Source organism: Trachurus japonicus, chromosome 16, assembly GCF_045865225.1.
Source record: "Trachurus japonicus isolate A0001 chromosome 16, Traja_1.0".
NCBI classification, from domain to species: domain Eukaryota; kingdom Metazoa; phylum Chordata; class Actinopteri; order Carangiformes; family Carangidae; genus Trachurus; species Trachurus japonicus.
The window spans coordinates 35,696,303-35,713,402 of NC_140922.1; the positions used below are offsets into that span (position 1 = coordinate 35,696,303).

The 17,100-nt window shown below is 42.4% G+C and overlaps 1 protein-coding gene and 1 long non-coding RNA gene across 2 annotated transcripts; one reads left to right on the plus strand and one right to left on the minus strand.

Annotated features, from left to right (window-relative positions):
- The first annotated feature begins 903 nt into the window (after positions 1–903).
- LOC146972813 (GTPase IMAP family member 9-like) lies at positions 904–3,475 on the plus strand. Its single transcript, XM_085803262.1, has 2 exons — positions 904–913; positions 2,715–3,475. The coding sequence occupies exons 1-2, from the start codon at positions 904–906 to the stop codon at positions 3,473–3,475; spliced, it is 771 nt and encodes a 256-aa protein (XP_085659388.1).
- An 8,399-nt stretch (positions 3,476–11,874) lies between these two features.
- LOC146972814 (uncharacterized) lies at positions 11,875–12,249 on the minus strand. Its single transcript, XR_015037932.1, has 2 exons — positions 12,114–12,249; positions 11,875–12,010 (listed from the first exon to the last, which is right to left on the minus strand). It is a non-coding gene; the product is annotated as an uncharacterized LOC146972814 (long non-coding RNA).
- Between the last annotated feature and the right edge of the window lie 4,851 nt (positions 12,250–17,100).

The following is a 17,100-nucleotide window of genomic DNA, read 5'->3' on the forward strand; positions in this document are numbered from 1 at the left end:
CAATCCACTCTGGCTTTGTTCAAAAAACAACTGAATAAAACATTTTTTAGTTAAGATTTGTAGCATTTCTGGATCTGTTAAAGGGACAACGAGGAGTTTCTATTTGGTTATAAAAAAGTCTCATATTAATGTGGATGAATCTCCGTTACCACTTGTTAATGGTCCATTTTAGATAAATCTATGGTTTTGTCTCTATGGTTATTTTGTTATTATTAGTGGTGGTGGAAATGCTGGGCGAGCCGACCAGCGTTTCTTTACTTTCGGTTTCGTGGCGAGTCATGAGAATAACGCCGCCGAATCTCCGTTTATGGTGGGAACTACGACGGTATGTGATCGTCTTCCAACCTCTGACTTTAATTCTTGATGAATGAAAACATGAGTCTGTCTTGCACCGGTCAAAGAATTTCACGGTGCGGAGTCGCATAAATGTAGTGTGAAAACGCTTCGCTTTTCCAAAACTCCTCGTTGTCCCTTTAATTTGTAATTTAATTTTTTTTTTTTCCTTTTTAATTGTGTAAACTGTTTTTTGTTTTTTTTCATTAATTCAGTATCTTTCATTTTTCTATGTTAACTTGTCTTTGTTTTTGCCTTGTTTTTCTTTCTTTTCTGTTTTTTATGTTGTGAATTTCTGTGTTGTCTTCCTACTGAAGACCACCACTGTTGTTGAGGTATTTTTATCAGCCTTTTTTGGCTTCTATACCTCTCCTGCACAATGTTTAATTTGACTATTTTCATTGTTTATGCAGGTTTTACAATGTGCAAATAAAAAAAGCTAAAACTAAAGGTCCTCCTCCCTCCTGCTCCTCCCACCAAGCTCCTCCTACGACGGCTAGAAAAGGGCAGAAGCTCCGAGCTGAAGACACTCATCACAGAGACTCAACACATCCTCAGAAAAAGACAAACATGGCTCAATGTATGTTTGGTAAGTTGTTGTTGTTTTCTTTTACTACTCAGAGTAATTTATCCTTCGTCTTTCTTGTGTAAGCTTTCTGCTACACTGCAAAAACTCAAAATCTTACCAAGAATATTTGTCTTATTTCTAGTCAAAACAAATCTCATTATAGCTAAAATATGTATATTTATACATATACATACATAGTTATACATTTTTTAAAAAGTAGCTTGTTTTTAGACACTTTTTTCTTCTTTCAAGCAGATTTTTATTTGAAATAAGTAGAAAATGATAGTGGAGCAAGTTTTTCTTTCTTATTACAAGCACAAGAATCTTGCTTTCACTGGCAGATTTTTCTACTTATTTCAAGTGAAAATTAGTTTGAAACAAGTGAAAATGATCTAAAAACAAGTTCATTTTTAGGTGATGAGTCTTATTTTAAGTGGAAAGAGATTAGTTTTGACTAGAAATGAGACATTTTGACAAGAAATAGGACAAATATTTGAGTTTTTGCAGTGTAGCTACCATCTATAGTGTTTTAATGCTGCGTTCATAACAACTCGGAGGTCGGAATTCCCAACTCGGAAGAAAAAAACCATGGATACCTGAAGGAAGTTTGTCGTATTGTGGCTCATCGCTGAATATGAAAAATCAATGCAGCAGTAAATTATGTTTATTCTGGAGGAGAGGAGACGCTGCAGATGAGTGCACATATAATGTTACAGCCTTGATAACAGTTAAACCTTATTTCCATCACATACGAGGAACACAACTTCACACCATACAACAATCACAGCTTAATATAAACGTATTTCATACAGGCTACTGCAATAATACACAAAAATATGCACTGAAACCTCAACAAATAACTTTAAATGTCTAAATTCTAACTGTTTAAGACGAGGGCCGCCATGTTTTGATGTTGTCGTGACGTCAAGTCGGAAAGTCGGAGCTCTGATATGACACCAGAGTTTCTGACCTGTAATTTCCGAGTTCAAAGCCGTTCAATTCATTTTTTACAACTCGGAGCTCGTTTTTTTCAACATTTTTTTTCATCCAATTTCTTTTTCTTCTCTTGGTTACATTGTTAGGCTCCTTATCCATGAAAATATTGGTTTAAATATGTTTGGGTGTGGGCCCCTGGGCCTTTTTTTTGTCAGTATGACCCTTGGCTTCATTGAACCTTCCTCTTGTCAGCTTTCTGTCTGCTTCCATGGTGTTAGGGTCGGTTTTGACCCGAGTCTTAAATCAATTATTTTCCTTTATTTTTTTATTATATATATTTTTTTTTTTTTTTTTTTTTTTTTTTTTTTTTTTGTTGTTGTTGTTCATATGTTGTTTTTGCAAAGTTTTTATATGTTATGTCTGTCCATTTCTGTATTATGTTTTATTTCTTTTAACATGTCTGAAATAAACTTAAACCAACTAACTAACTAACTAAATCAGCTGTAAAAACAATTATTTATCACCCCATTTGTTTCTCATCTCTTGGTTACATTGTTAGACTTCCTTATCCATGAAAAGGTTGGTTTTGCACTTATGATTTCAGTTTGAACTCTCATTATTGTTCTCATCGTTATAACCGCGTCAAAATCGACCCAAACACCACAAATGTCATAATTTTAACCAGAGCATTTTAGAATTTTGTGAAAAAAAAATGATTTTGTTGTTGTCAAAATGTTCAGAAGAGATGTGGCTTGTGAAAAATGATTCATGAGCAGCGTTGGTCCCACCAACACTGCTCATGAACTCTGTTGGCCAATGTCCATGAGTGTGGCTTGATCGTATTAATGTCAATAATGAGTTTTAAATTCTCCAACAGGTGAAGACGACCTATCAGAAATCAAGATTGCACTCGTTGGGAAAACTGGAGTTGGAAAGAGCGCGGTGGGAAACACCATCTTAGGAAGACCGGCCTTCGAATCGTCATTGTCTCCGTCCTCGGTGACGGCAGAGTGTCAGAAGGAAACGGGAGTTCTCGACGGTCAAAAACTGACTGTCGTCGATACTCCGGGTCTGTTTGACACTAAAAGAGACATGGAAGTGGTGAAGACGGAGGTCTGTGAGCTCCTCTCATTGGCTCCTCCCGGGCCTCACGTGTTCCTCATCGTGATCGAACCGACCAGATTCACCGAGGAGCAACGGGAAACGGTGAGGATCATTCAGGAGATCTTTGGAGAAGAAGCGAGAAAGTTCAGCATGGTCCTGTTCACCCACGGAGACGACCTGGAGGCGGAAGGGGTTACCATAGAAACGCTGATCAGAAGGAATCGGCCTCTGCGTGACTTCGTCGGCCAGTGTGACGGAGGATACCACGTGTTCAACAACAGAGACAAGAAGAATCGAGTCCAAGTCAGACGGCTGAAGCAGAAGATCATAAAGCTGGTGCAGAAAAATGGAGGAAGATGCTACACCCCCGCAATGCTCAACTTGTTGACGCTAGCCATCGAACAACTCCTGGAAAATCTGGGATTGGACGAGGCTGATCCCAGAGCTCAAGGGTTAATTGCTTCTTTCCGTTCAGAACTAATTCCCAACATTTCCAAATTGAAATCAACATCAGACCAGTTCTTCAGATCCTAACTGATCCAAATATTAGTGATTATTGTGATTTTTGTGTCAATCTGTCCTCTTCTGTCCTTCACCGGTCACACGTCGTCAACATTTCCATAAAATACAAATTACAATATTACGTTACAATAAATAGGGCCATAATAGAAGTTAAAACAAAAGTGCACACTGCAAAAACTCAAAATCTTACCAAGAATTTTTGTCTTATTTCTAGTCAAAACAAATCTCATTATACTTAAAATAAGACTCATCACATTTAAAAAGTAGCTTGTTTTTAGACACTTTTTACTTCTTTCAAGAAAAATGGAGGAAGATGCTACACCACCGCGATGCTCGACTTGGTCACCAGAGGCATCGGAGAACTCCTGGGAAATCTGGGATTGGATGAAGGGGATCCCGCAGCTCAGGGGTTAATTGCTTATTTCCGTTCAACTATAACTCCCAACATTTCCAAATTGAAATAGATCAGACCATTATTTAGCCACATTCTGTTTCACAACAGTTCACTTACACTTACACTTTACTTTATTTTCTCACGACCACATAAGTGGTATGGAGCACAAATAATTAAACAGTACAAATAATCAGACATAGCAAGAGGCAGTGGGGGCTGTACATACTTTGTGCACTGCAAAAACTAAAAATCTTTCCAAGAATATTTGTCTTATTTCTTGTCAAAATGTCTCATTTCTAGTCAAAACTTAACTTTTTCCACTTAAAATAAGACTCATCACTTAAAAATCAACTTGTTTTTAGATCATTTTCACTTGTTTCAAACTAATTTTCACTTGAAATAAGTAGAAAAATCTGCCAGTGAAAGCAAGTTTTTTGTGCTTGTAATAAGAAAGAAAAACTTGCTCCACTGTCAGATTATTTCAAGTGAAAATCTGCTTGAAAGAAGTAAAAAGTGTCTAAAAACAAGGTATTTTTTAATGTGATGAGTCTTATTTTAAGTGCAATGAGACTTGTTTTGACTAGAAATTACATTTTGACTAGAAATAAGACAAATATTCTTGGTAAGATTTTGAATTTTTGCAGTGTACATACATCTCTGACCAGGACAGAGCAAGAACTATCACTTAAACAGAGGAAGAACACGTTTCAGAAAAGCACCTAGCTTATAAATAACTTTTGTTTTATCAGACTGTAATAACAAAATGAGTTTAAACATAGATGGGCGACGAACATAGTATTTAGGGAGGTATTTTTCTCTTAGATATACAATACATGTGTTCCTGCATTGAAACAAAACATGGAACTCATCACCAATCTGGCTCTTTGCATAGATCACATAACCTCCGACTTCTATCCAGTCCTTTAGACCTTCCAATAACTTCTGGTATTCTTGTGTTGTTTACTCTGAAGTGGCAGATGGCCTGTCTAGACTTTTGATTTGAACACAATAAATACTTTTCTAACTTAAACTCTTGTTTAAACTCAATATAGATGTCACATGACGTCATACTGCCAAGTTCGCTTCTCCATGTCTGCAGGAACTGATCTTTCAGTCTCCGTTCGACAGTTACAGTAGCTTCAGCCAGTCAGAATTAACACACCTTTGAGAGAACCAAATATATGATCCAAACTGATCCAAATATTAGTGATTGTGATTTTTTTGTCCTGGTCGTGCAGCTGTAGTGTCAATCTGTCCTCTTCTGTCCTTCACCGGTCACACGTCGTCAACATTTCCATGAAATACAAAATACATTACAATATTACGTTACAATAAATGGGGTCATAACAGAAGTTAAAACAAAAGTGTACACTGCAAAAACTCAAAATCTTACCAAGAATATTTGTCTTATTTCTAGTCAAAATGTCATTTCTAGTCAAAACTAATCTCATTCTACTTAAAACAAGACTCATCGCATTTAAAAAGCAGCTTGTTTTTAGACACTTTTTACTTCTTTCAAGCAGATTTTCAATGGAAATAATCTTATAGTGGCGCAGATTTTTTCTTTCTTATTACAAGCACAAAAAACTTGCTTTCACTGGCAGATTTTTCTACTTATTTCAAGTGAAAATTAGTTTGAAACAAGTGAAAATGATCTAAAAACAAGTAGATTTTTAGGTGATGAGTCTTATTGTAAGTGGAAAGAGATTAGTTTTGACTAGAAATGAGACATTTTGACAAGAAATAAGACAAATATTCTTGGAAAGATTTGGAGTTTTTGCAGTGTACCATCTATAGTGTTTTAATGCTGCGTTCACAACAACTGAACAACACCAGATGTCGACTTCACCACCTTCCAGAATTCCTTTGGGTCATTCAGGTTGTTTGTGTTTTCTGTTAGATAAAACTCTAAAAGCTTTTGCCTTCTTCTTAATTGATGACGTACATTTATTTTGCAACTGACGGAAGTAAAGCCAATCATTATCAGATTTTACATCTTGAATCCAACATGTGACGTACCTGTGTTCAACATGTTAATAAACACAAATGTTAAAAATCAGCTGTGTCTCCAGAACTTGAGTTGAGTTGAGTTGAGTTGAGATTACTTTATTTATCCCATAGGGCAATTCTGTTTCTACAACACACCACAATCACATACACAAGCATACATAGGGCCCTAGTTTGCTGGCGCAGCGCAGGTGGCGCAAGGTAGCGCAGCCGGTCTAATGCAAGTTTCGACCAGCGCAGCCTAGCGCAAAGTCAGATTGGAAGATTGGCAGATCGCGCTGCGCTGAGATAGGCGTGGCCGCGCAGCAGGGGGAGGCGTCACAGATTCAGCTTGGTGCAGTGGAAGTTTCCTGGGAAAATGTCCCGCCGAGGTTGCGCTGAAAGCTCGCCACCTCCAACCAGGTCTACTCTCAGCGCAGGGCGGAGCGCAGCAGGTGCAGTGGAAGTTTGGCTGACTGACCTGCAGTGCACACACGTCACCAAGACCTCACAGGCAGGTTTCCACAGTTCCAGACACATTTCAATGCAATAAATATCCACAATAACCACTATTTAATGCAACTAATGGAATCAACACGTGAATTTATATCTATATAGATTGTCCCGTCACATCTGATGTCAGATCAAAGGCTGTCGGCGCGTAAAGGAAACTCCACCTGAATTAACACAGCAGGGACGAACTGGCACTGAAAAGCAGCTGTGGATGTCCCAAGCAGGACTGAGGGTGGATGACTGCATGTCGCTGCCGTGTTGAGATACACACTGCCCTTGTGATGATCGCTGTATTTATTTATTTACTTATTAATTCATTAGCGGAGCGACCGCATCACGCAGCCGTAATGAAAAACAAAACACAAATCATCATCTCTCTTAGTCCACCACAACAGCCTCGGTATCAGATAGTCAGTATATAGCCTACTACAGTATACTCAGCATCTCTATCACAGAAAAAAAAGAGAGGAGGACAGAGAGAGAGAGAGAGAGAGAGAGAGAGAGCGTCCTTTACGCTGATTTCATCCCGCATGGTGTTTGTTTATGTTGTGATTAGTGTAGCCTACACCTCTCATCTGTCTTACACAGGGTTTGAATAAATGTGAGTTTCTTCATTAGTTTATTAGTTGTTGTTTCTTACACTGAGCACCGGTTCTCAGTGTATCAGATCAATCCTGGTTAAGTATATTAGTAAACTCATTATTGGTCACTCTGAGCTCGGACCTCCGGACCAAAACAGCTGTTTCCTCCTGGGAGAGGTTCGGCCTCTGGCGTCGCTGTTTCTTCCGTCCATGTCAAAGTATAAAATGACAAACTTGCAGCGCGCATCACCCGCCGCGCAGTTAAAGGTGAGGAGAGGAGCTCCTTTGATTGGTGAAGATCTGACTCGGCTGTGTCAAACCCACTCCACGCCTTTCTCTCCTCCTCCTGTCTCCCTCCCGCCCTCTCTCCTCCCTCTTTGCCGTTTGCGCCGGTGGGAGGGACGAGGGGAGGGGCTGCGCTGGACTAAGTCTGACTGCGCGGCCCACCAATCTTGCGAAATGGACCTGGGCCACACCCCGTTGGCGTGGCGAAGCTGCGCTGATGTTAGACTTCACCTGGTCTAAGAAACTAGGGCCCATAGGCTTCAATTGAGGAGGAAAATGCAAGGACAGTGCAAAATTGAGACCAGGTAAGATAAAAGTACAAAAATATAATAAATACATGAGAGGGTAATATACGTAAAAACACATTGTCAACAAGAGTACTAAAAACTACAGCTTCAAGCCAGCTGAGCATTCAACAAACTAAACAAACTGCTTCAAGTAAACATTTTTTTCCACAGACAGCGTCAGATGGAGACTCAAACATGCACCCAGAAGTTTATTTACTTGAAGCAAGTCCAGAGTTGATATTCCTGTGTTTATGACACAAGCGGGAGCTTCCGACTGCACCTGAACACACCGAGCGTCAACTTGGGTCTCGACTCCGCCAGACTTTGAATTAGATCTAGTTTTACAAACATGTCGGCTTGTTGAAGTAAATAAACTTCTGGCTGCATGTTTGAGTCTCCATCTGACGCTGTCTGTGGCTTTGAGGGATGGAAACAGCCTAAACAGCAGAACTTCAATCCGCTCCCATTCCTCGCTGCCATGGCGACGCGGGGACAGACACAACTACCGCAAAACAGGAGACATTAAACTGAAAACCTTCAGATTCCTTCTTTTAGACCTAAAATGTTAGGAACATACAGCCCCAAGTTGAATTTGCCCGTAATTGTCCCTTTATAGCTCACCTGTCAGCTCCATATATGAATTGTTACTAGGTGACTTTAATTGAAACTGGTTGAACTCTGCTTCTGATTATTTAAAAGAGGTATTATCCTTTGGCAGGTAATTACTGATCCGACTAGACCAAAGACAAAAGATCCCTCTAATCATCTCTGATTGATTTAATTTTAACAAACCAAAAAAGAAAAGATCTTAAAGGGATAGTTCACTCAAAATCGAAATTTCATCAAACTTCAACATCATCTCCTCCCCCTCATGTGGACTAAGGGCTGGGAGAAGTTTCAGAGTCCTCCGTGGCTTCTCTGAGTTACAGCGGGGCTCCGTGCAGCACTGCATGTCCATATGACGGTTGAGAACGGAGCTCACTTTTCTTTGTCCAAAAAGACACACCAAAAAACATCCAAATACCTCCAAGCTGCTCGTCTGTAATGTCCCTCTGGTATTGAAGCCCCAACATGAGAAATTGTTCAGAAAAAGATTAAATAAGTCTATATTTTAAGCTTATATGGGCACTGGTCCCTGCAGCTATGACCAGTGCCCGGTGCGATGGCCCGTGGCCCTAATAATGAGACTGTTTCGGGTAAATATGTCAAATTTGAATAATTTCAACACGTGAAGACTTTTATTCTTGTTCCAATGATGCTCTAAATGTGAAGGTCGTCTTGTCCTCCTTCATCGTTTTTCTTTATTGACTTTATTGACACAACTTTATCCACAAAGTTTAGCATCAAAAACAAAACACTCAGTCTGTTAACAGGCTTAATACATGTTGTCCTGGCTGCATGTTGTTACATGTTGTGTCCACTAGGAGGCAGCAGAGGTCAGTAATAAATAAACCAACAGTTGGAGTGAACCATAGACCCCTTCATGGCCTACGTCACTGTGATGTCACAACGTCAGGAGGAGGCAAAACAACTGAAACGGGTGTGTGTGTTTAGAGACAGGCTTGGTACGGGACAGGTTTTAAATTTAATTTTTAATTTTGTTACACTCAGCAAAGATGGAAAACATTTAATAGGTTCTGTTTAAAAGAGTCAGAACTGAAAGAAAGAGTCTGATCCAGAGCAGCATTCATTTACAAGTTTAATTTACACCAATTAAAGGAATAGTTCAACATTTAGTCAAACTGGCCCATCACCATAATCGCTATAGTCATAGCAGTAGGTTCGTTACCTTTAATTGTCGGTGCAAGCTGTTTTTAGAACGGCGGAGCAGAGCCGTGAGCTGCTCAGAGCTACGCTACGGAGGCTCATTATGGGATTTCTTGGTTTCCCTCATCAAACTCATCAATTACACAATCCAACAACTCCACAACGCTCTGGTGGACAAGTTGTGACCTGCACATTCACCACGCTATGAGATAATAACACAACGTTACCAGACAGAGTTGTTGTAGAGGGAAATTCATGCAAAACCACTGATGCGTGTTGTCTTCAGGGACAGTTTTTCATCAACAGTCTCTGTATTTCCCTCTAAAACAACTCTGTGTGGTAACGTTGTGTTATTATCTCATAGCGTGGTGAATGTGCAGCTCACAACTTGTCCACCAGAGCGTTGTGGAGTTGTTGGATTGTGTATTTGATGAGTTTGATTAGGGAAACCAAGAAATCCCATGAGCAGCTCACGGCTCTGCTCCGCTGTTCTAAAAATAGCTTGCACCGACAATTAAAGGTAACGAACCTACTGCTATAACTATAGGGATTATAGTCACGGTCACGGTCCCGGGGGATGAGTGTAGCTACTTAAATATTCACTAAAATATTAATTTTCCTCGTCCATTCTTAGAAAATCAGTCAAGTTAAAACATGCTAACCAGCGTTCACAAGCTACAGCGCGTTTGAGATGTTTTGCCTCCAGCTAAGCCCCGCCCCACGAAATACGTCACACTGTTTACAAGCTCTGAAGGCGTCTATAGAGTCACATGGACGAATCAGAGTCGTGCAATAAATACGTTACAGTCAGAAAAACACAACGAAGGAGGATTTACACTCAGACTGTTCAGCACCTTTATTGATCAGCTGTTTCCACTTCCTGGACCATCAGGGCCCAGTTGTTCAAAAGGTTTTATCTGGATCAAATTACATGGGCTTTGAAATTCCTTTGTTTTTCCATCCTGGATCACGTAATCCATTTTAACTCATTGAGTGCCGCGCTGTTTTCCAAAGCTTTAATCCTGGTGCCAGCAATTTAGACCATTGACTTTTTTTTTTTTGTTGAGCCGTAGCGTATTCTATATTATCGCTATGGACACATACTACGGCTCGTTTGAAAGGTGAAACTTTCTGCTTCCAATGGGGACAAATAAAACCGTTTATTTTTACATTTGAGACAGAGATACAGTGTAGCGTCTTGGGCTGTCACTCTTCTGACACTTACCTTTCTGGGTCAAAGGACTCATGTAGAGATAAATATTGTTTTTCCACAGCCGAGGGGTACACACCAGACAGATCCCTGTGATCATCAAGTAAAGGTCTACTCACTATTCCAAGAATACACTCAAACTCAGCTCATGGTGCCTTCAGTCATTATGGTCCTACTCTTTGGAACTCCCTACCTCACGAACTCAGGTCTGCTACAACAGTATCTTCTTTTAAAAGCAGACTAAAAACATTTCTTTTTTCACAAGCTTTTAGTTTTTAATTGTTGTTTTTCTTTAATTTGCAATATTTCCCTCTTTCCTAACAAGTTTCTTCTTGTTTTTAATCTGCAACACTTTCTTCTTATTGTTTTCTTATTGTGTTTTTTCTATACGTATTTTACGAGCTGTAATGTTGTTCTATTTTTGTGAAAGCACATTGAGTTTGCGCTTGTCGCATGAAATGTGCTATATAAATAAAATTGTTGTTGTTGTTGTTGAGTGTAATGGTCCCGCAGCTCGAAGCTGAACAGGCCTCACCAACCCATGCTGCAGCGGGACCGCGACCACCGGTGCAGCCCGGGTTCAAGTTAACTTTATTTACTTTATCATTGTTACAATCAGGTGCAATATATAAATCAATAAATGTTTATATTCTACATGATAAATGTTGCTTATTTGACCAGTTTTATTTAAAGGGACAACGAGGAGTTTTGTAAAAGTGAAGTGTTTCCACACTACATTTATGAGCCTCCGCACCGTGAAATTCTTTGACCGGTGCAAGACAGACTCATGTTTTCATTCATCAAGAATTAAAGTCAGAGGTTGGAAGACGATCACATACCGTCGTAGTTCCCACCATAAACGGAGATTCGGCGGCGTTATTCTCATGACTCGCCACAAAACCGAAAGTAAAGAAACGCTGGTCGGCTCGCCCAGCATTTCCACCACCACTAATAATAACAAAATAACCATAGAGACAAAACCATAGATTTATCTAAAATGGACCGAAGTGGTAACGTAGATTCATCCACATTAATATAAGACTTTTTATAACCAAATAGAAACCCCTCGTTGTCCCTTTAAATTTAAATCCCATTTTGTTCCAGAATCCACCAAACTGCTGGGATCAGAGTAATCCTGACATTCCGGATCAAAATTTTCCTGATTCGACTTCTGATCAACACAAACACACAGAGGGTTTGATCCAGATGAAAACCAATAAGACTGGATCACGTGATCTGATCTGGTCTCAGAATTTGTTTTTAGTTTAGAAACAACTCATTTTCAAAGGTTTGATCCGATCAGTGATCCAGAATCTGATCCGATTACCTTTTGAACAACAGTTCCAGCTGACTTCAGACCAGTGACTTCAGAGCAGGAGTCATGTTGAGTCAGCGTCAGCCCACTTCACGTCTTCACCTGCAGCCATCACCTGTTGTTGTTGTTGTTGTTGTTGTTGTTGTTGTTGGGGGGGGGTACAGCTGCTCCGTGGTGGTGGTGCTGCCGATGCGTTCAGGGTCCGCAGACTGGGACACAAGGAAAACCATATGAGACGGGCAGAACGGGCAGAACGTTCCAACCAGAGAACAAAGAGCTCCTCGTGCTGCTGCTGCTGCTGCTTCTCCGTACCTCCGGGCTGGGGTCAAACATGGAGCACACCCCCATCACCATGACAACCACGTTCATCAGGGCCTGAAGCACCAGGACGGCGATGAAGAAGGCCAAGACGCGATTGACGAGAACCTGAACAGACGACGGGAACATCTTAAAAACCAAACTGAACCAAACCAAACCAGGTCAGAGCAACAAGAAGAAGGAGAAGAAAAAGATGATGATGATGATCATAGATACATATAGACCGAATCGCCTTGTTGTTTACATTCTACTTCCGGGTAGAAAACCAGCACGTAATTTGAATGAGATCAATAGTAACGAACGAGAGTTTAGCTATATATCATATTTTTCACGCCCTATCACCGTTTAGACAAATCTGAAATGATTGAAGAAACATTACTATTTATGTGTGTGTGTGTTTTGTGTTGCTATGTGTTGGATTTATTCAGTTTGGGGGAATCACAGTGTCTAGAAAGCATCAGTGGCTGCAGCTGACAGGGACAGCTAACGGTAGCTAAGCTAACGGCGGTAGCTAAGCTAACGGTAGCTAAGCTAACAGCAGGACGTCAGCTGTTAAAACCCTCCCGTTGTGGGACACGACATGAAACTACTCCAGTTAGCTCAGTCATGTTGGAACTCAGATATCCGCTGGAGAAAATATTTTTTCATGGAGCGTTTATTGAGTCACTGAGTTATTAAAGTTAAACAGGTAGCTAACCGTTAGCCCGGCTAATCTATGATAACCATGACTAATTACAAAAATGTGCACACGTAAATAGTAATGTTTGTCCAATCATTGGTTTTATAAACTTTACAAACATCAGATTAGTCTAAACGGTGATATAGTGACATGAAAAATTAGATATATATAGTGAAACTCTCGTCCGTCACTATTGTTCGAATGCTGGTTTTCTACCCGGAAGTAGTTGTAATATCCTCTATCCTCAACATGGCGGCCATCTTGGTCAGGGGGAAGCCGTGTCTACTTCCTGCTCTAGTCAACAGAGGCAGAGGTCTATCAGCCATTAAAATCACCACAACTCACTGAATATTCAACCGATTTTCAAGCCGTTTGGTTTATTATAAATGTCAGACATATATTTATGATACAACAACAAAACATTTTGGTCAGACGTATATTATGTCTATGGTCAGAAACCCCGGACTAAGATGGCGGCCGTGTTGACGTACACTGAGAAGCAGAAGGCAGCATCTAGTCAGTATATATATCTATGGATGATGATGATGAAGAAGGAGAGGAGTAGAAAAATGAAGATGAAGAGGAAGAGGAAGAAGAAAAAGAAGAGGGGAGGAAGAAGAAGATGAAGACGAAGAGGAGGAAAAAGAAAAAGAAGAAGAGGAGGAGGAAGAAGAGAAAGAACAAGAAAAGGAAGAAGGGGATAAGGAAGAAGAAGTCTGTGTGACAGAGGACATCCGGTTAATAGACAAAGACAGCAGAGCTCTCCTGTCTGAGGGGACATTGAACGCACCTCTGCATCCTGGCTCATGTCGCTCTCTTTGTACGGGACGTGTCTCGCTAACGTGGCAAAGCCGGCGCAGGACGCCACGAAGTTAGCCAGCTGTAAGAGGGTGTTCACCTTCACCTGGAAACACACACAGTGCACCACACAGTCACCACACAGTGGACCAAACAGTCACCACACAGTCACCAAACAGTCACCACACAGTGGACCAAACAGTCACCACACAGTGGACCAAACAGTCACCACACAGTCACCACACAGTGGACCAAACAGTCACCACACAGTCACCACACAGTGGACCAAACAGTCACCACACAGTCACCAAACAGTCACCACACAGTGGACCAAACAGTCACCACACAGTCACCACACAGTCACCACACAGTCACCTCAAAGTGGACCAAACAGTCATCACACAGTCACCAAACAGTCACCACACAGTCACCACACAGTCACCACACAGTCACCTCAAAGTGGACCAAACAGTCACCACACAGTCACCACACAGTCACCACACAGTCACCACACAGTCACCAAACAGTCACCACACAGTCACCAAACAGTCACCACACAGTCACCAAACAGTCACCACACAGTCACCACACAGTCACCACACAGTCACCAAACAGTCACCAAACAGTCACCACACAGTCACCACACAGTCACCATACAGTCACCACACAGTCACCACACAGTCACCACACAGTCACCACACAGTCACCAAACAGTCACCACACAGTCACCAGACAGTCACCACACAGTCACCACACAGTCACCACACAGTCACCAAACAGTCACCATACAGTCACCACACAGTCACCACACAGTCACCACACAGTCACCAAACAGTCACCACACAGTCACCAAACAGTCACCAGACAGTCACCACACAGTCACCAAACAGTCACCAAACAGTCACCAGACAGTCACCACACAGTGGACCAAACAGTGGACCAAACAGTCACCAAACAGTCACCACACAGTCACCAAACAGTCACCAAACAGTCACCACACAGTCACCACACAGTCACCACACAGTCACCAGACAGTCACCACACAGTCACCACACAGTCACCATACAGTCACCAAACAGTCACCAGACAGTCACCATACAGTCACCTCAAAGTGGACCAAACAGTCACCAAACAGTCACCAAACAGTCACCACACAGTCACCAAACAGTCACCACACAGTCACCAAACAGTCACCATACAGTGGACCAAACAGTCACCAAACAGTCACCACACAGTCACCAAACAGTCACCACACAGTCACCACACAGTCACCAAACAGTCACCAGACAGTCACCACACAGTCACCACACAGTGGACCAAACAGTCACCAAACAGTCACCACACAGTCACCAAACAGTCACCACACAGTCACCACACAGTCACCACACAGTCACCACACAGTCACCAAACAGTCACCACACAGTCACCACACAGTCACCATACAGTCACCACACAGTCACCACACAGTCACCACACAGTCACCACACAGTCACCAAACAGTCACCAAACAGTCACCACACAGTCACCAAACAGTCACCACACAGTCACCACACAGTCACCACACAGTGGACCAAACAGTCACCAAACAGTCACCACACAGTCACCACACAGTCACCACACAGTCACCACACAGTCACCACACAGTCACCACACAGTCACCACACAGTCACCACACAGTCACCACACAGTCACCACACAGTCACCACACAGTCACCACACAGTCACCAAACAGTCAACAAACAGTCACCACACAGTCACCACACAGTCACCACACAGTCACCAAACAGTCACCACACAGTCACCAAACAGTCAACAAACAGTCACCACACAGTCACCAAACAGTCACCACACAGTCACCAAACAGTCACCAAACAGTCACCACACAGTCACCACACAGTCACCACACAGTCACCACACAGTCACCAGACAGTGGACCAAACAGTCACCAAACAGTCACCAAACAGTCACCAAACAGTCACCACACAGTCACCAAACAGTCACCACACAGTCACCACACAGTCACCACACAGTCACCACACAGTGGACCAAACAGTCACCGCACAGTGGACCAAACAGTCACCAAACAGTCACCACACAGTCATCACACAGTCACCAAACAGTCACCAAACAGTCACCAAACAGTCACCACACAGTCACCAAACAGTCACCACACAGTCACCACACAGTCACCAAACAGTCACCACACAGTCACCACACAGTCACCAAACAGTCACCAAACAGTCACCAAACAGTCACCACACAGTCACCACACAGTCACCACACAGTCACCACACAGTCACCAAACAGTCACCAAACAGTCACCACACAGTCACCACACAGTCACCAAACAGTCACCAAACAGTCACCAAACAGTCACCACACAGTCACCAAACAGTCACCAAACAGTCACCAAACAGTCACCAAACAGTCACCACACAGTCACCACACAGTCACCAAACAGTCACCAAACAGTCACCACACAGTCACCACACAGTCACCAAACAGTCACCAAACAGTCACCACACAGTCACCACACAGTCACCACACAGTCACCACACAGTCACCAAACAGTCACCAAACAGTCACCAAACAGTCACCACACAGTCACCAAACAGTCACCAAACAGTCACCACACAGTCACCACACAGTCACCAAACAGTCACCACACAGTCACCACACAGTCATCACAGTCACCACACAGTCACCACACAGTGGACCAAACAGTCACCGCACAGTGGACCAAACAGTCACCACACAGTCATCACACAGTCACCAAACAGTCACCAAACAGTCACCAAACAGTCACCACACAGTCACCAAACAGTCACCACACAGTCACCACACAGTCACCAAACAGTCACCATACAGTCACCAGACAGTCACCAGACAGTCACCACACAGTCACCAAACAGTCACCAAACAGTCACCAAACAGTCACCAAACAGTCACCAGACAGTCACCAAACAGTCACCAAACAGTCACCAAACAGTCACCAAACAGTCACCAGACAGTCACCAAACAGTCACCACACAGTCACCAAACAGTCACCGCACAGTCACCAAACAGTCACCAAACAGTCACCAGACAGTCACCAAACAGTCACCACACAGTCACCACACAGTCACCGCACAGTCACCAAACAGTCACCAAACAGTCACCACACAGTCATCACACAGTCACCAAACAGTCACCAAACAGTCACCAAACAGTCACCACACAGTCACCAAACAGTCACCACACAGTCATCACACAGTCACCAAACAGTCACCAAACAGTCACCAAACAGTCACCACACAGTCACCAAACAGTCACCACACAGTCACCACACAGTCACCAAACAGTCACCAAACAGTCACCAAACAGTCACCACACAGTCACCACACAGTGGACCAAACAGTCATCAAACAGCCACCAAACAGTCACCAAACAGTCACCAAACAGTCACCACACAGTCATCACACAGTCACCAAACAGTCACCAAACAGTCACCAAACAGTCACCAAA